This window comes from Hippopotamus amphibius, chromosome 1, assembly GCF_030028045.1.
Source record: "Hippopotamus amphibius kiboko isolate mHipAmp2 chromosome 1, mHipAmp2.hap2, whole genome shotgun sequence".
In the NCBI taxonomy this organism is placed as follows: domain Eukaryota; kingdom Metazoa; phylum Chordata; class Mammalia; order Artiodactyla; family Hippopotamidae; genus Hippopotamus; species Hippopotamus amphibius.
This window is the reverse complement of record NC_080186.1, coordinates 16,965,233-16,983,696: the sequence shown is the minus strand read 5'-3', so window position 1 is coordinate 16,983,696 and position 18,464 is coordinate 16,965,233. Positions and strand designations below refer to the sequence as shown.

Below are 18,464 nucleotides of genomic sequence, written 5' to 3'. Positions count from 1 at the left end.
ATGCTGTCCAGGCAGCCACATAACCACTGACACTGCCCTCCCCAGCATCCCTCAGTCCTGAAAGTTGCCTTTACTGTACTTCAGAAAAGACACGGGGCTCTAGAAAGATTCATCAGTGGAAGAATAAGACCACCCTCCTCAAATCATTGTCCACTGATGCCAAACCATCATGCCGTCCATGCCCTGGGCCATCTCTGGAGCCTGATTTCAGCCAGCCCAGGCTTAGGAGCCAGAATGACCTGTTTTCAGATCCTGACCATCCCTGACGAGCTGCATGGCCTTGAACTCATGCCTATCTGAACCTCAGTTTCCTCATCTGTAAAATGGAGGGGATGTTACGCACCTGGAACAACCCTGCATGGATATATGCACATATATCCACATAAGGGTAAAGCATGTGGCTGTCATGTGAAGAGCACAAGTGACAAGGGATGTAAGGTCCCTCTCTTCCAGTCATCTAGTCCCACGAATGGTTTCCAGGTCCCTGGGCACACCTGAACTTGTCCAGATCCCCACTGTCCCCGCCCTCCTCACCCCAGTGTCCTCAACTCCTAATCTCCTAACAGCACCATCCCCCCCCACCCCCGCCCATCCCATCCCCCATACTCCCACTCCTTAGAGGAGCCATCTGATGGGCCAGACTCACCAGAAACAGGTTCTCTAACTCTGCATACTCCATCCAGAGACTCTCAAAAATCTACAGTTGGGGGGACTTCCCTAGTGGTCCAGTGGTTAAGACTCCGCGCTCCCACTGCAGGGGGCACGGGTTCCATCCCTGGTCAGGGAACTAGGATCCCTCATGCCGTGCGGCCAAAAAAAAGAAAAAACAATCTACAGTTGGGATTGAGGCTAAATTGATCCACTGTTCCCGATGGGCATGTATTTTGCCCTCAGGGATGCTGAGCTGAAAAAAAGGCTGGAAACCCAGGTCGAAGAGAGCTGATGGAACCAAGCCAAAGAAGACAAATGAGCAGAACCAGTCTGGGGTCCGGAAGAGGGTCCAGCTCAGCTGGACTGTGGAGAGGCTTGAGATGGCAGTGATGAGGATAAGGATGCGAGTGATGGTCTACATCTTCACAATGGTGATGTAACACACTGTTGCCAACAGGGGAAGAGTGCCTACTATGTAACCAGTTAATTCACTTAAGCCTCCTGCGATCAGAACTAGTCTTCTCCCCATTCTAGAGGGGAAGACACTGAGGCTCAAAGATGTTCCCTCTAATGCCTCAAGTAACACAGAGCTGGGATGCCGACCTAACAAGTCCATCTCTCCTGCACAGTGCCCCGTGCTGCCTGCCACGCGAAGGGATAAGAGTCTCTGGGACAGGGACACTGTGGGGGAGAGGACAGTAGGAGACTAAGACCACGGGTACAGAAACCCTCAAAGGTCTGAGAACGACTAGGGGCATGGAAGGCTCCTGGGGAACCAGGTGTTCCGCACCCGCACGGCCCCAGATGAGTCTGGGTCCCTCTTGCCCTCACACGGCCACGTCTCCCCAGGCGGCTCTCGGTTCAACTCATTTCCTTCCGGCTCCTCCTCTGGCTGCTTGGCCTCCTTCCTCCCTGGTGTCGCCCGGCAGGCACGACTGCTCCTGAGGAGGCTCTAAATGTGGCCTGGCGGCCGGGCGGGGAGGCCAGAGGGAGGGGGCAGAGAGGCCTGGGCTGGTGTCCCAGCCCCCACCTGGACACCGCGGGGCCAGGACCCATGACACTGATCTGCTTGGCCTCCCAAACGCTCCAGCTATTTCCCGTCCCCTGTGCTCTTGACGCGCAGAGCAAGAGCTGGGCAGGAGTCGGAGAGGTGCGGATTTTCCTCTAGGAATTTGTATATTTTTTTAAAAAGCGAGCAAACCTGGAAAAGCTTGGGACAAGCCCAGCTAATTTTAGTTTCTAATGAAAACAGCAGGTGGCTGAGAGGATCTGATCTCCCTGGCAGGGCCAGGGCCCTCCAGCCTCGCAGGCTGCAGGCACGGGCTGGGCATGGGGAGGGCCTCCTGGGAGGAGCCTGAAGGACCAGAGCCCCCACGCTAGAGAAGACGGGCATGAGCTGGCTGGCAGCAGGGCACCCAGGCTGGGGGGTAACCTGATCGATGGCATGGCTGTGGCTGGGGTCCTGGGTGGCTGGGGCAGTGGGTGGCAAATGGCTAAGCCTGTGCTCAGCAGTGGCAGGAAGAAGCCTCAATTGGGACAATTCAACCAGAACCAGAAGAAGCAGGGATGGCCCAGGCCCTCCACAGGCTGGCCGGGCCCAGCGGCAGCCAGCCCCACTCATGCCCAGGCTCTCTGTCTCCCTCAAGAATGGCTTGTGCGGTTGACATTTGAGCCGGGCCCAGTGCCAGGTCAGCGAGTGGCACGCGTGTCTCTGGGGGAAAGGTTGAGCCACCTGAGGGTGCCAGGAGGGGATTCCTGAGGCCCCCAGGATGAGCTAGGCCTCGCCCCTAAGGGTCTCCAGGTCCTCAGCAGACAGAAAAGCTAAGGAGCCCCCACATCCTCCCCTCACTGCCATCCCCCACCCTGAGCACTCTGCCAGGAAGGCAGCAGAGGGGACCTAATCAGGACAGAGCCCTCCATTTATGCTGCACGCTTTTATTGAACACCTTCTACATGCCACACGCTGTGCTAGGCATCATGGAGGCTATAGACTGGACTTGACACTGCAGGTGGCATTAGCCCTCTGCAGCTGCCAGACAAGGCAGATCCACAACCAGGGTACAGGGGAAAGACAGGTCCCAGTTTGAGCTGGGTTTGCATTCCAGCTTTGCCACTCACTAGCTGTGTGACTTTGGGGAGTCACTCCACCTCTCTGGGCCTCAGAGTTTGCTCCCCTGTAAAATGAGGCCAGGCACCCTAACCAGAATGAGCAAGCAGTGTGGGCAAAGTCCTGTGATGCCTGGGGTCCTAACTCTCCCACCTCATTCCCAGTTCCATTTCCAGTTCTGACACCCAGCCCTTCCCAGGCAAGACCCTGGGATCTGAGAGAACTGGGGTGGGGTGGGGCCGTGCCTCCTGTGGCATGGAAGGGGACAGCTGTGGGGCCAGATGAAGGCAGGGGCTGGGGGCGGTGGGCATTGGTGCCCGCCTTGAGGGCAGGGACACTCCTCAGCGGAAGAGGTTTCTCAGCTTCTTCCTGGAAGCTGTCCCAGTGACTCACGGCCATGGCAGGCCAGCAGCTCACCCCTAAATCCCTACTACTGTTATTTCAGCCCATGTCCCTCGTTGAGTCCTGAGCTTACAGGAGGGGGTGGGTGGCTCCTCCGGTCCCTCCTCGTTCAGTGGCAGGGGCTCCATCTTTCAGTCTGGTGTGGAGCCAGGAGGCCTGTGAGGTTTGAACCCCCCATCCCCAGCGGACTCTGACACAGACACATTCATTTACGGTACCAGGAGGAGGCAGGCTCCAGTGGGTGGGGACTGGCCCAAGGTCACACAGAGGGTTGGTGGCTCAGCCAGCCCTCCGCAGGGTGCTCCCCCTGCCCAGAGAACCCCTGCCTTGAACACAGAAGCCAGGGCCCAGCACAGCCCCACCTGGCCCCTTGGCAGGGCACAGAGGGAGCAGAGGCTGAGATGGGGACAGGCCAGCTCTGTGCCCCCATGTCACAGAAGGAATAGGGGCCCCCACCTTCCCCTAGAGGCCAAACCTGGCATCTGAGCAGGAAAGGATCCAACTTTAGGCCCGACTTGTACTCCCCTCACCCGTGGCCTCCCCAATGTGGACCTGGACCACGGCCAGTATCCAGGCTCTTGGCGCCCCCTGCAGGCCAAGAGTGCCAGGTGGTACTAGCTCCAAAGCTAGCAGAGAGGAGGGGGGAGCACCCAGGCAGGGCTGAGGAGTCAAGTCGGCCCCTTTCCCTTGCAGAGGCACCATCTCCCTGACCCTCAGCCATCTTTCCGCCCTTGTCTCCTTTCTGAGAAGCTCAGGCTTCTGCCCAGGACACTACTAGCCTCTGTGCATCCTCCAGGCAGGACCTGGTAAAAACAACTGGGAGGATCCCAGGAGACAAGGAATTCGGGGTGAGTGAGGGGAGGTGGGACTGCCTCCGCCCAAGGCCACCCACCTCCCGAGTGCCAGGGAAGGGCGAGGTCCTCACAGCTATAGCGTACCCAAGATGTGCCCGGCCAAGAGCCAGATGCACCAGCCACATCAAATCACAATTTTTCATAGCAGGCTATGGAATAGGAACCGTTTCCTCCATTTCCAGATCAAGAAAGCCAGACGCAGAGAGGCCCCACAGCCGGGGGCCAGTACAGCAGTGAGGAGGAGAGAGGGTCCCAGAATCAGATTCCCTGGAGCTTAGAAGGAAACACCCCCAGTGGTTACCCACAGGCTTCCTCTAAAGTGCCCTCCAGACCAGTGCCAGCCTGGCTTCACAGCTGCTGCTGGGAACGTGTGAAAAGCCCAGATGCCCACCAAGCCCTGTCTGGAGTGGGGCCCAGACACCTGCGCTTTCAACAAACCCCACGAACGTTTCAACGCACAGCCAGATCTGAGAAACATCGCTCTGGTCCAGCCCAAGGGCCTAGCAAATAGCATCCAGCTGCCGTTTGTACACCCCCAGGGGTGGAGAGCTTGGCAGTCTGCAAGGCGGCCCACTGACTGCACCTTGACCAGCGAACCCAGCTCCCAGCCTCCTCTGCCCACTGGTGACATTCAAGTCCTTGAGCCATGTAAAGGAATATTGTCTCTATCAAAGGCTTTGAAGTCAGGCAAAACCAGGTTCCAGTCCTGGCTCTGCCTCTTACTAGCTGTGTGACCCTGCACACAAAGCAAATTGCTTAACTTGTCTGTGCCTCAGTTTCAACCTCTATAAAATGGGGGTTCATTGGCTTGCAGAGGATTAAATGCAATCAAGTAAGTAAAGTCTTAGGCTTTACTGATAAAGGGCCATACAAGTTAGCTATTCTTATTATCATCATAAAAATCTCCCATATCTTAACTAGGCTTTCTGTGTGCTTTTCTATTTGGGTACCATGCGTTTATTCATTCCTTCACTCAGCAAACAGATGTTGAATTCCTGCCCCATTGCCTGAGGCCCCATGTAAGACCATCTTTCATATACAGGATCACTTTAGCACCTGACAACGGTTCCTTGACTTGGCCACAACTGGTAGTCTCCCCGTCACATCACAGGTGCCGAGTCCCAGAGAGTGGTGGCCTTCCCCCTTTATTCTTCTTCAGACAAGAAATCTGTGCAGCTTCCCTTGTAAGATGCACTGGCATCTTCAGCTCCACCCCCGGAGAGCCATCGCCGCACCCCCACCCCCCCACACCCCCACCCCCCCCATCAAGGAGACCTGGGTTGCTGGGCTGGTTCACTATGGAGTCCAGGGCAGTGGGACACTCACTCTCTTTTGTTCAGAGCCCCTGATCTATGCGGCTGAGGCTGAGGGTAGAGCCAGGGTCTGAGTTTCCTACTGGGAGGTGGTGGGAAGGCCCCTCTCCTTCTCTGAGCTTACCTGTAAAATAAGGAGTCTGGACCAGACCACCTGTCACATTCCTTAAGGCTATGATTCTGTGTGCCCTGCTGCTCCTCCAAGACTCTGAAAGTCAACGCTAGACAGCCCTGCCCTGGGAGGTGGCAGATGCATCTCCCACTGAAGAGGTGGGAAGGGGAGGCAGGGGAAGGAGAGGAGGCCTTCCAGAGTCACCACTCAGTTCTCCTTCCACCATTAGGCTGCCGCTTGTGCACCTATGACGTGCACTGGCCAGGGATGCTGGGATGGAGAGAGGGGAGAGGCTGAGGGGCAGTGGTTGGACCACAAGCCTCAGGGTCATCCAGGCCCAGGCTCCAATCCACGTCTGCCCTTACAAGTTGGGTGACCTTGCCAGTCATCTCACTGCTCTGAAACATAGCTGGTACTTAATAGGTGCACACACTTCCCTTGAGAGAGAAACCACTTCCTTCCTCACAGGGTCTTTCCCAGCTCTGCTCCCATCACAATGGACATTTCTGTGTCTTGCTCCTGGCCGCCTCGCCTCCTTGCCCAGATCACAAAGGGGCCATCATTAGGGACTTCCCTGGCAGTCCAGTGGTTAAGATGCCATGCTTCCAGTGCAGGGGGCGCGGGTTCAAACCCTGGTCAGGGAACTAAGATCCCTCATGCTATGCAGCACAGCCGGAAAAAAACAAAACAAAACAAAACCCACAGTGGCCATCATTCGACAGGGCAGAGCCTTCCAGGGCCCTCATGCAGGGGACAGGCAGGAGAAAGGCCCACAGGGTTTGGAGGGGTTTGAAGCTTGGCTCTTGCACTTGCTACCTGGGTCACCTTGGGCATGTCACCCTCTTAGCCTTTATTTTGGAATCCATAAAATGGGTATAATAATTGTCACCTCTTAAATTTGGGGTGAGATGGCAACAGGAAGACATGCCTGCCGTTGTGCACAGCATGTAGTAGGTGTTCAGTCAACAGTAGTGCTCTGTGTCCTCTGCTGAAAGGGATGCAGTAAGGCCCCTCCCCACGTATGCCTGGTCCCAGAGTGCCTTGATGTAAGCTGTCTCATCTGGACTGTGATCCTTGCTGTAACCCTGTGAGGTGGGACAAGCACTGGTGCCCCATCCTCCGGCTATAAAGACTCCAGGGGTTGAGGGGAGGGACGGCACACTTTGTTTGCAAAGCCCCCCTCCTCCAACACCATCCCCATTCCCCCAGCCCTCACTGCCCTTATTGTCCTAAGTGCTACAGCAGTGACACTGGTCTCTGCCTTGTGGCCCTAGGATACAGCTGGCAGTGAGGACCATGACCTTGTAGCCACAGGTGGGCTTAGGTCACTGGGGGCCCTGCCTGGGGATGAGGAAAGAGAGTCACCAGGGCACACAGTGGCTCCAGCCTCCCAGCTAGAGGGCATTTCGACGTGAAGGGCTCAGAGCCCATGGGCAAGGCCTGGGGTGACCTCAGGGCACAGATACCAGTGCAAGGGGCCACCCAGGCAGGGAGAGATCCCACAGAGGCTCTGTCAGCTGCCCTCCCGGTGCTCCCCCTGCTTTGGCTAACTCGAGACAGAGGCCTTGTGCAAGACTGTACTTCCCCTCTTCTGGCCCTGGGAGCCAAGCAGGAGGGCTGTCACTGGATCCAGAGAAAAGCCGACCTCCAGGGCCCATCGCTGGTACAAATCGGCTCCCAGAGACCTGGGCAGGGTGTGGCCTCAGCCTGGGCGTGGAAGGAGGAGGGAAGGGGCTCAGCATCCTGTCCCACCCCCACCCCCCTCTCCCCAGGTACCTGGCCAAGCTGTCGTCGGTGGGGAGCATCTCGGAGGAGGAGACATGCGAGAAGCTCAAGGGCCTGATTCAGAGGCAGGTGCAGATGTGCAAGCGAAACCTGGAGGTGATGGACTCGGTGCGCCGCGGCGCTCAGCTCGCCATTGAGGAGTGCCAGTACCAGTTCCGGAACCGGCGCTGGAACTGCTCCACGCTCGACTCGCTGCCTGTCTTCGGCAAGGTGGTGACGCAAGGTGAGGGAGGGGCTCACGGGGGTGCTGCGAACCCTGGAAGGGACCACCGTTTCCCGGGGTGAATCATGTGCTCGTGAGTGGCCTGACTGGTCCATCACTCATCATAGGATGCAGGTGGAGGCAGGGGAGCGGGCAGGACCCAGCGGGCGGGAGACCCGGGCAGGAGGGCCATCGGAGGAGGATGCTGTTCTTTGGCTGTGCAGCGCAATACGGCGTGCAGTGTTTTCAGTCCTGGAGCCGAAGCTCAGGCAGGGGCAAGGACAGAGTTGCCCAGGGCTCCTCAGATGGTGAAGAAAAGAAAAAAATTCAGACCTGGGTCTCCAGACCCCCAGCGCTGTGCTAGTTTTACGTTAGCACTGACCTCTCGTATGCAGGCCCATCTCGTTTGTACCTTTGATGAACCATGTTGAGAGCCTCGCCGTGCCCAGCCCTGAGACCCCGGGAAGAGCAGCACGCAGATCCTGTCCTCCTGGGCTCACAGTCAGGCAATGACAGCTCAGTAGGGGCAGTGGCTCTCACACCCATAGCACCAGCTAGGGACCAGACACTGTTTAAGTGCTTTAAGTGATATCAACTCTTGTGGCCCTTTGAGATATAGGCTTCCGTATTGCAAATGATGAAACTGAGGCACACAGAGGTTAACTCATCCAAGGCCACAGAACCAAAAAGTGACCGAGCCAGGACTTGAGCCCGTGCAGTCCAGCTCCAGGGTCTTACCCACAATGAGAAGGGACACAGGAGCCTTGGGAGCACAAGGTTGGACCCCTGCCCCAGCCAGGGCGGGTGCTCAGGGAAAGCCTTCCCAAAGAGGTGGGTCCTCGGCTGACACCAGAAGTAAGGGAAGGCATGGAGCCAGAGGCAGGTGGCCCAGGACATAGAGAACATTCCATGCATCTGGAAGGCTACTTAAGAGGTCACCGGTTCAAGCTGCTTCCCTCGAGGGAGCACTGTAAACCAAGTGTCTCTTTTTCTATTTCCTGAGCCTGAAACTGACACTCTGAGCCACCAATAGTCCACAGGCCCCTTGACTTGCTCAGGCCGCAGGAAGGCGTTCCTGGGCCAACCTTTGTCTTGGCACCTGTGGTCCTGGACGGCTAGGACTGCTGGGCCTGTGGCAAACCATTTGGGTGTTGTTGGAAACCAACTGTGATAGAAATTTGGAAGCCATTCTCCTGGGAGCTGGCAGGGGCCAAAAAGGCACGCTCACGCTTGGCATAACTGAACGTTGCTGCTTCGGAGAAGTGAGCCGCCTGGTAGCGGAGGTCCTCCTAGGACCACGGTTCCCCTGCCAACAGCCCAGGGCTGGCTGTCTGATGAGGCCCAGATACTAGGCTCAAACAGCAGACGCTGGGCATGGGAAGCCCCTCACATACAATAGGCATTGCGTGTTTTAGGTGGATTGGTGAACAGACTGGCAGGGTTTCCCGTGCCAGGCCCTTTCATACCCTTGTGCCTTTGCACATGCTATTTCCTCCACTCCAAACACCCAGCCCTCTTTCTCCACCAGTTCAGCAGCTCCCTCCTCCAGTCTTCCCAGCTCCTGCAAGCAGGTGGTTGCTTTTTTCACTGGGCTCCAAAGCTCTTTGTTCATGCTGGGGTTTTTTCTCTTTTTTTGGTAATTGTTTTGATATAATTTCAAACTTACAAAAAAGTTGCAAAAACAATACAAGGAATTCCCATATACTCTTTTATAAATTTATTTATTTATTTATTTCATTTATTTATTGGCTGTGTTGGGTCTTCATTGCTGCACACGGGCTTTCTCTAGTTGCTGAGAATGGGGGCTACTCTTCATTGTGGTGCACAGGCTCCTCACTGTAGTGGCCTCTCTTGTTGTGAAGCATGGGCCCCAGGCACGTGGGCTTCAATAGTTGCAGCACATGGGCTCAGTAGTTGTGGCTCACAGGCTCTAGAGCACAGGCTCAATAGCTGTGGCGCACAGGCTTAGTTGCTCCGCAGCATGTGGAATCTTCCCAGGGCAGGGCTCGAACCCGTGTCCCCTGCGTTGTGAGGCGGATTCTTTACCACTGCGCCACCTAGGAAGTCCTCCCATATACTCTTTTAAAAAAAAAATCTCTATCTAATGGGTTTATTCAGTCAGCTACTTTCATTTTCTTCTTTTTTAAACAGGGTATAATTGACATATGTTATGTTAGTTTCAGGCATGCAATATAATGTTCACTGAGTCTCATTGACATCCATCGCCATACACTTACAAACTTTTTCTTTTTTTTGGCTGCGTTGGGTCTTCATTGCTGCACGTAGGCTTTCTCTAGTTGTGGCAAGCAGAAGCTACTTTTTGTTGTGGTGCGCGGGCTTCTCATTGTGGTGGCTTCTCTTGTTTCGGAGCACAGGCTCTTAGGCGCGCTGGCTTTGGTAGTTGCAGTACGCGGGCCTGGTAGTTGTGGTGCACAGGCTTACTTGCTCTGCGGCATGTGAGATCTTCCCAGACCAGGGATCCAACCCATGTCCCCTGTATTGGCAAGTGGATCCTCAACCACTGTGCCACCAGGGAAGTCCCCAAACATTTTCTTTTCTTGTGGTGAGAACTTTTAAGATCTACTTTCTTTGCAACTTTCAAATATGCAATACTGTACTGCTAACTATAGTCACTGCACTGTACATTATATCCTCACGACATATTTATTTTATAACTGGAAGTTGGTACTTTTTGACCCCTTTCACCCATTTTGCCCAACCCCCATCCCTGCTTTTGCCTCTGGCACCACCAATTTGTCCTCCAAATATATGAGTTCAGTTTTCCCTATGAAGAATTGCCATATACTCTTTACCTAGATTCACCAGCTGTTTACATTTTAACCCATTTGACTTATCAATTTCTCTCTCTCTCCGCTTTCTCTCTTACACTCTTGCTCCTTTAATACATACACACACACACACACACTTTTGTCTAGACCATTTGTGTCCACACAGCTCTCATTACACCTTTCACACTCAGCTGTGATGCCTGTCTTCCCCCACCCCACTCCCCCATCCCCAAACCTTGAACTCTTCCAAGACAAGGGTAATATCTCATTTACCAGTTTCCCCGCACAAGGCAGGACCTGGCGTGGAGGAGGCAGGCAATGGATGCCATCCAACGGCAGAGAGCAAATTGGGGCAAGGACTCAAGGGGCAGAGAAGGGGAGGCATGGGTCATGCAGCCTGAGGCCAGTGAGGGACCCTGTCGAGAAGTGCTTTCCTTACCTGTGTTTGTGCCAGGAACCAGGGAGGAGGCCCAGCCCTGGCTCATCAAGTTCAGGGAGATGCTGAGAATCCTACCAGGCTTGGCTGGAACCTGCTCTGGACTAACGTGCAAGTGACTTGGTCAAGTGTCCAGTCCCCTCAGGGCTGAGTCAAGGGCATACACTCGCCAAGCCAGCCACACCAGGCCAGGCAGGCCAGGCAAGGGCAGTCATGTTTGGAGGAGTCTGAGCTCTTCCCATTTGTCCATCTCATCACTTTTGCATTTTCCATTTTCTTCCCTAGTAAAATTTCTCCTGGAAAAGTCTTAACTTATCTCCACTGAACAAGAGAAGGGACTTGTCCCTCCCAAGTCCACAGTGCTGCTCTCGGGGGGTCTGGGGTTGATGAGGCCATGTGGGGAGGGACCTCACTCCTCCAAGCCTCGGTATCCTCATCTGTCAGTGGGACCCGGTCATGTGCTTACCTCATAGGGGCATCACCATTTAGGGTGGACCTTGACCCCAGAAAAGCCGTCTGTCATCACCAGCTGCTATGATTTTGGGCAGCAGCTGGTCTGGGCAGGCCTCTCTTGCAGCCCCCAGGTTTGGGGGCTGGGGGACTTGGCCAGTGCCCACATTCATGAGCTGCCTGGCTGTGGTCATGACCTCAAACCTCAAAAGGTAATAGCTCACAGACCCCTCCAGGATCCAGGCCATACTTGGAGGAGAAAAGGAGCCCCATTTGTTTAGGGCCTCCTGGGTGCTACCTTGCATCCGACCACCCTCACGACAGCTCCAACAGTGTTGTATTGTTCCCATGTTTCAGCCGAGAGAGGAGGCCCAGCAGGCAGATGGTGTAACGCACCAGATCCGGGACCTGCCAGCTCTTTCACAAGACCCTGGGCAAGGTCCATCCCCTGTCCCAGCCTCAGCGTCCTCCTCCCTGGAAGCAGGGCCACCCCAGGCCCCAGCTCTTGGGCTTCCCGTTAGGATTCAGAGATGATGTCTCAAAAGGCCTGACTGACTCCCAGGGTGCCCTGGGGGTGGGGGGAGAGGGGCAAGCTCTCTTACTGCCAGCACTGCCTAAGGTATCGCAGCTCCAACCCTGTACCCCCTCCCCGCCCCCACCTCAGGCAGTGGAGGCCCCTGCTCCTGGCCAGGAAAGGCAAGACAGACGGGGACATAATGGTGACCCGTGAGGACAGTGTCTAAGTCAGGGCGAAACTGTGTGCTCTAGGCTGAGAATCTGCCAGAAATTTGGTGAAGTTGGCATTGGGGGCAGCCAGGAATGGGGCAGGTGGTGGTTCTTGGCTTAGCAGGCGTTCAGGGCCAGGTGTGGGATGGCCTCTGTGCGGTTTGGTGTCTGCTTGATTCCCTTGCCTGGGGCAGCACCTGCACATGGTAGGTAACTGATAAATATTTGTGGAGTGAGTGACGAGGTTTTGAGGGTGGGAGGGAGAGGCCGGGGGGTCTGGCAGAAGTTCATTGTCACCGTGAGCAGGATGTGCTTGGCCTCAGAACGGGCTGGCCCGAGCAGAACAGGGAGAGGTGCAGAAGGCAGTGCCAATGCCCCTGCGCCTGCTTCCCTGCATCTGTAGACGAGGCTGGGCCTCCCCCACCTCTTCACACCCTGCTCTGTGAGCCTGATCGCGTCCTTGTCCTGAGAGACAGGGGCTCCGTGAGCCCTCAGGCCCCTGCGGGCTCTGGCTGCCACGCTGGGAGGGGATGTGGTTCACTGGTCGTAGCCAAGTGAGGATTCAGCCCCGGCTGCGTTTCCAGCCCCTGAGTTCGAACATCAGGGCCCCTTACGGACGGTAACGTCAGGCTGGATCTAAGAAGCAGACGGGAGGTCTGGAGAGGGGGTACCCCAGAGACACTTCGCACTGAGGGTTCCTTGAGGACAGACTCACCTCGGTCTCCCTCGTGCTGGCACAGGGCCTGGCTCACAGCAGGTGGCTGATAAATGTCTGGTGAGGGAGGAGGTATCTCTGCCCTAAAGAAGCTTTTAGCTCCGTGGCAAATACGTGGACAAGTGGCCCTCAGGGTGTAAGTGCCCTACCGATATGTTAGCCAATGAATAAAATGGCATTAATCACCCAACAATAACATTCACAGTAGCTACTATGTCTCAAGCTCCTACTCTGGGCCAGTGACTAAGCACTTCCCATGTTTTACATCATTAGATTTCCATACCCACTGGAAGAGGTCAGAACTATTGTCAGCCCCATTCTATGCACACAAAACCTGAAATCACACATCTAGGAAGTGGCGGAGCCAGGACTAGATCTCAGGCCTGCCTGGCTGAGCGTCCACGCTCCTCCCAGTACCCACCTCTGTCTCCAGGGAGCTGGGAAAGTCCTGTTTTTGCCAGCTCTGTACTGGGCTCAAGGTGGGCAGAGGAGAAGGTGAGGGTCAGCATGGCTCCTGGAGCTTTCAGTCTGGCTGCAGACAAGCACACAGACGCTTAGAAGATGAAACAGTCCCGAGTCCAGCGAGGGGAGGGCAGGCCAGCGAGAGTGCCCGGGGTCCCAGGAATCCATGATGGTGGGCGGGATATGCAGAAGTACCAGGGCCTGGCCTGCCAGGGCAGCATTATTGTCCCCATATTAGGACTGGGAAAGGTCACAACACTAGTAAGAGTCTTAACACGGCTTATGTCCAACTCCAAAGCCTTTACTCTTTCCCCTGCCCTACACTGTCTCTTAAATCCAAAGAGGCTTCCTGGAGGTGGTTTCAAGAAAAGGTGAGCTTTTGCAGATAAGAGAGCAAAGGAAATTGGAAAGGCAGGCTCGGGGCAGGGATGGGGAGAGAACGAGGGCAGTGACTTCCTCAGAGGCCTGTGCCTGTCCTGCCCCACCTTCCTAGGACTCCGCTGGGTCTGCCTTGGAAACATGTGAGTTATGACACTGCCACCAGGACACCTGCCTAGTGCCCCGGGGATCCCCATGCCGGTGGCTTCCTTTCCAGCCCAACTCATTCTCATCTGTTTCTCCTCCTAACACTCCTTCCTGCTCAAATGTCCTTCCTTCCAACATCTGGGGAGACTGTACGTGTGATGTGCTGTCAGACAGGCCACGGTTCCAATTCCCGCTTGGCCACTGACTGGCTGAGGGACCCCAGACAAGCCACCGAGCCTCACTTTTTCCTCCATAGAGCAGAGCTGGAGAGAGCTGCTTGCTCAGGGTGCCAGGAGCACATGGAAAGGCCCTGGCACATCGTAGGCTCTCAGAAAGGTTAGTTATCACTAGATCCCCGGGACAACCCTGAATTCCCAGCCCCAGGCAGCCTGAGCACCTTGGAAAAGATGATAGTGAGGCAGGACCCTGAGGACACTCAGGATTTAGGCCAGTGGAGCCAGGGAAGGAGGTGCTCAGGGAAGAAGAAAGAGCAGGAAGAAAGGAATTGTGTTGAATGGGGCAAATGGCTTTATGGAAAAGGCAGAAGGCTGTGGGGCAGCTGCTAGCAACTTCAAGAGCTCTGCCTTTCCCCAGCTGGCTCTGCTGTCCCAGCAGGACAAAGCCAGGACCATCCTCCCCCTGCAGCTGGAACAGGCAAACCCCCAGACCAGGCAGCAGTTATTGACAAGGTCGCTGGGGAACTCCCCTCTGCTGCCCTCGCAGCCACACCACAATCCTTTTTCTGCGTCTCAGCGATCTCTGCCAGGTGCCCCGCTGGTGAGCAAGGCTCCAGCCGGGCAGAGGGGACAAGCCAGGAGGGGTCACAGCCCTGGAGTCAAGGGACCGGGACCCAGGGCCAGTCATAAAAGGCTGGAGGAGGCACTGCCATCAGCTCTCGGGACACAGTGGCTCAACCACATGCTCCAGGCCTTCTGGGGTCTCCTGTGCTGAGCACAGGCCCACTGCTCACCATCCCCCAATGAAGAACCCACAAAGGGAACTGGACGTGTTCCACAGCTCGTGGCTTCACACACGGAGGTGGGAAGAGATGGGCTGTATATTCCCGGGGGCTCCAGGCTCTGGGCGGCAGGATCATGTTAAGGTTGAAACTCTGGAGCCAGGCTGCCTGAGCCTGGATTCTGGCTCCATCTCTTCCTGGCTGGGTGTCCTTGGACCAGTTGTTTCACGGCTCAGTGCCTCAGTTTCCTCATCTGTAAAATGGGGAGTAAAAGTCTCTACTTCACAGGGTTGTTGTGAAGAGTATATAAATTATGTCCAGTGCTTGGACAGTGCCCAGCACAGAGTGAGCTCTCTCTAAGCTTGAGCTCGTGTTATTATCTTCCTTCCAGAACCTCTTCCTTCAGGCCCAAGCGGAGAGAACCATGGCGCCCTTGCTCCCGAGGCCAGGACAAGGGGGCCTGGAGTTCTGGCAGATGGGTGTTGGTTGGGGATGAGGCAGGGGTGTGTCTAGGCCCTCTCACAGGGAGCCCTGCACCCAGGGCTCCTAGCGCTCAGGGGAGGAGGTGAGCCCAGATCTTGGGATGGGCTGGGGGCTCCTGAGGGCTTGGAGAAGCAGAGGAGAAAGGACCAGGCCAGGCCAGGAGCTGGGGCCACCCTGCCAGTCCCATCCACCCTATCTCCTGCTTTCCCTTCCCCCTTGGTCTTTGGGGCAAAGATATGTGCTGTCTCAGGCCTGGAAATACCAGAAATACCAGAAACTAAAGTCGTCTCTCTTTGGGCGGCCACAGCACAAAACCAACCAACATGATCCTGCTCTTAACCTCCATTAACTTGGAGAGGATTCCATCTCAGACTGTCAAGGCCCCCATGGCTCCAGCCAAGCCCCCTCATGCTGGCCTGAAGTGGCCAGGCCAGGGCAGAGGGTGGGCCGTGGAGAGTGGGTGGCGGGGCAGGATCCCCAGCTCAAGGGCCAACCTGAGAACAGGGCGTCCTGAGCCATGGGGGCCTGAGCCGCCCCCAACCCCAGCACTCGGCCTCCACTGCCTGTCCACAGACACGGGCACAGAGGAGGTGATTGTTTCCGCCTGACCACGGCGACTGCTCCCCAGGGCAGCCAAGAGCACAGGCCTGGGTGTCGCAGAGGTAATTGCCAACCACGAGGCCAAAGCCTGCCCCTTTTGCTCCTGCGGACACAGGCGCTCCAACAAGAGACAGAAGGACAGTCACGGGCACACACAGAGGCCCTCACAGCACCCAGGAGAGGCGCTGGGCCCGCCTGGTCACACACCCAGCCAGCCGTGTGCACACGTACCACGCATGCACGCGCACACACACACACACATACACTCCCTCCCACCACCCACACCCCCAGAAAGAGGCTACATAGCAGCCACACTCCCTGAGGCACGGTTCCTAGGAGGATAAAAACACCCATTCAGGCAAGAGACAGAGCAGGCACCAAAATAGAACCACCAAGAAGTCAAGGGCCAGAAGGGAAAGACAGGCAGCAGAGGCGGACAGACCAGAGTTTGAGTCCTAGTTCTATCACTTCCTGACTGGGCGACTGGGACCCACTTCCCCTCCCCAAACCTGCACTGTGCCATCTGTGAGATGGACACAGATAAAGCTCCTGGTGGTAGAGGGCATCCCCTCAGCAGCAGTGGTCCTGGTAAGCGGTGGGGCCATTGTTATCACAGTTTACTCTTAAAGGTATAAGGAAGCAAGGTGGTCTCCAAGATGGGCCCAGCCTCAGCAGGAAGGGGCTCGCAGCCTAAAGGGGCCAGCTGGGGGACAGACACAAAAAGAGCTGGGTTGACAGGCCAGCCCTGCTATTTCTGTAGCCTTGGTAAGTTAACTTACCTCTGCAAGCCTGTCTTGCCGCTCATAAAATGATGCTAACATCACTAATCTCCTGGAGAGGTTGTGAGAACTGTATCTGATGGTGGCTCAGAGCACTGAAGCTGGACCATCTGGCTGCTCAACCACGTGCTGTGTGGCCTGGGACAAGTTGGCTAGTCCCTCTGAAAATGGGGATAATTGTACTTACCTGACGGGTGCAGGAAGGATAAATGACGCGCACATGTGAAGACCGCAGAGCAGTGCCCGGCGTGTGTGTGTTTGGCCGTTGGTGTGGTAAGAATGAGCCAGCACAGGGTGACTCCTGACCCATGGGAGTCAGCCTGCTTTGTCCTCTCCCAGGCCTCCAACATTCAGGAGGCCCCATCTACCCCGCTCCTCTGAAAAGGAGGGTGCAGGGAGGAGCCCTGGGACCCAGCCCTGCCTTCCCTCTGCCTCCCACAGGGACGCGGGAGGCGGCCTTTGTGTACGCCATCTCTTCGGCAGGTGTGGCCTTCGCAGTGACGCGGGCGTGCAGCAGCGGGGAGCTGGAAAAGTGCGGCTGTGACCGGACAGTACACGGGGTCAGCCCACAGGGTAAGTGCGGGCTGTGGGGAGGGCGTGCCGGGGGGGGGCAGGGGCCCGGGCCCGGGCCCTCCCTCACCCGTGGCTCCCCACGCCCACCCCACCCAGGCTTCCAGTGGTCAGGATGCTCAGACAACATCGCCTACGGCGTGGCCTTCTCACAGTCATTTGTGGACGTGCGCGAGAGGAGCAAGGGGGCCTCGTCCAGCCGGGCCCTCATGAACCTCCACAACAACGAGGCCGGCAGGAAGGTAGCGTGTGCGGCCCCGCCACCCTCACCACCGGGAAAGGGCGGGCTCTGCGAGGTCCCCGAACACTCTCCCACCCACCTGCCCCTCAGAAAACACTTGTTTGGCTCTGGCCGGTACCAGGCACCTCCTGTGGGGCGGGGGACGCAGGGCAGGGGAGTGGAGCAGACAGGTGAGCCGGCGTCACAGAACAGTGTGAGCGGCCCCCAGTGTAGCACACACGTCCCCCAACACACCCCCACCCACACATATATGTGTACACAGGTGTGTCTCCTCTTTGTCACACACACACACACACACCCTCAATAAGTAGCAGGGTTAGGATTTGAAGCTTTCTCTGCGTCACTGCAAAGATCATATGCTTAACTAAGACACCATCTGCCATCTCAGTGCCTACACTTCAAGGTTCCTGTGCAGGTTCAATGCAGCCATGTTCTTCCCCAACACAGCACTTTTCACTGTTTCACATGACACTGCCCTTTAAATGTCTCTCCTCCATCAACTCTGAGTGCCCCAAAGGCAAGGACAATATCTTCAACTGTTCCCAACACAGCTTACCAGCCCGCCATGGCATACAGCAGGAGCTTAATACAGAGGAAGCGCAACCATAAATCTTTCTCCAATTCTGCGGCATCCCCCCGTCCTTGCCCCCCCATTGTCCGCCCCCCAGCGGCCCCTCCACGGCCTCCCCTGGCATCTCCTGATGGCCCCTCTCCCCTCCCTGTCCCCCACAGGCTATCCTGACACACATGCGGGTGGAGTGCAAGTGCCACGGGGTGTCGGGCTCCTGCGAGGTAAAGACGTGCTGGCGAGCCGTGCCGCCCTTCCGCCAGGTGGGCCACGCACTCAAGGAGAAGTTTGACGGCGCCACGGAGGTGGAGCCACGCCGTGTGGGCTCCTCCAGGGCGCTGGTGCCGCGCAACGCGCAGTTCAAGCCACACACAGACGAGGACCTGGTGTACTTGGAGCCCAGCCCGGACTTCTGCGAGCAGGACACGCGCAGCGGCGTGCTGGGCACGAGGGGTCGCACGTGCAACAAGACATCCAAGGCCATCGACGGCTGTGAGCTGCTGTGCTGCGGCCGCGGCTTCCACACGGCACAGGTAGAGCTGGCCGAGCGCTGCAGCTGCAAATTCCACTGGTGCTGCTTCGTCAAGTGCCGGCAGTGCCAGCGGCTCGTGGAGCTGCACACGTGCCGGTGACCGCCGCCCGGCCCTGCGCCCAGCAACCATCTAGTGGCCCGGGGAAGGCCGATAATTTAAACAGTCCCCCACCACCCACCCCGAAAGATACTGGTTGTATTTTT

General features: G+C 56.7%; 1 protein-coding gene across 1 annotated transcript in view; it reads left to right on the top strand.

The window, feature by feature from the left end:
* WNT4 (Wnt family member 4) overlaps window positions 1-18,464 on the top strand; it is a 25,852-nt gene extending 7,388 nt beyond the window's left edge. The window contains exons 2-5 of the mRNA XM_057699118.1: window positions 7,212-7,447; window positions 16,791-16,922; window positions 17,019-17,161; window positions 17,893-18,464. Coding sequence (XP_057555101.1) covers window positions 7,212-7,447; window positions 16,791-16,922; window positions 17,019-17,161; window positions 17,893-18,360 — 979 coding nt within the window. The 3' untranslated portion in view covers window positions 18,361-18,464. The remainder of the gene's footprint in view (window positions 1-7,211; window positions 7,448-16,790; window positions 16,923-17,018; window positions 17,162-17,892) is intronic.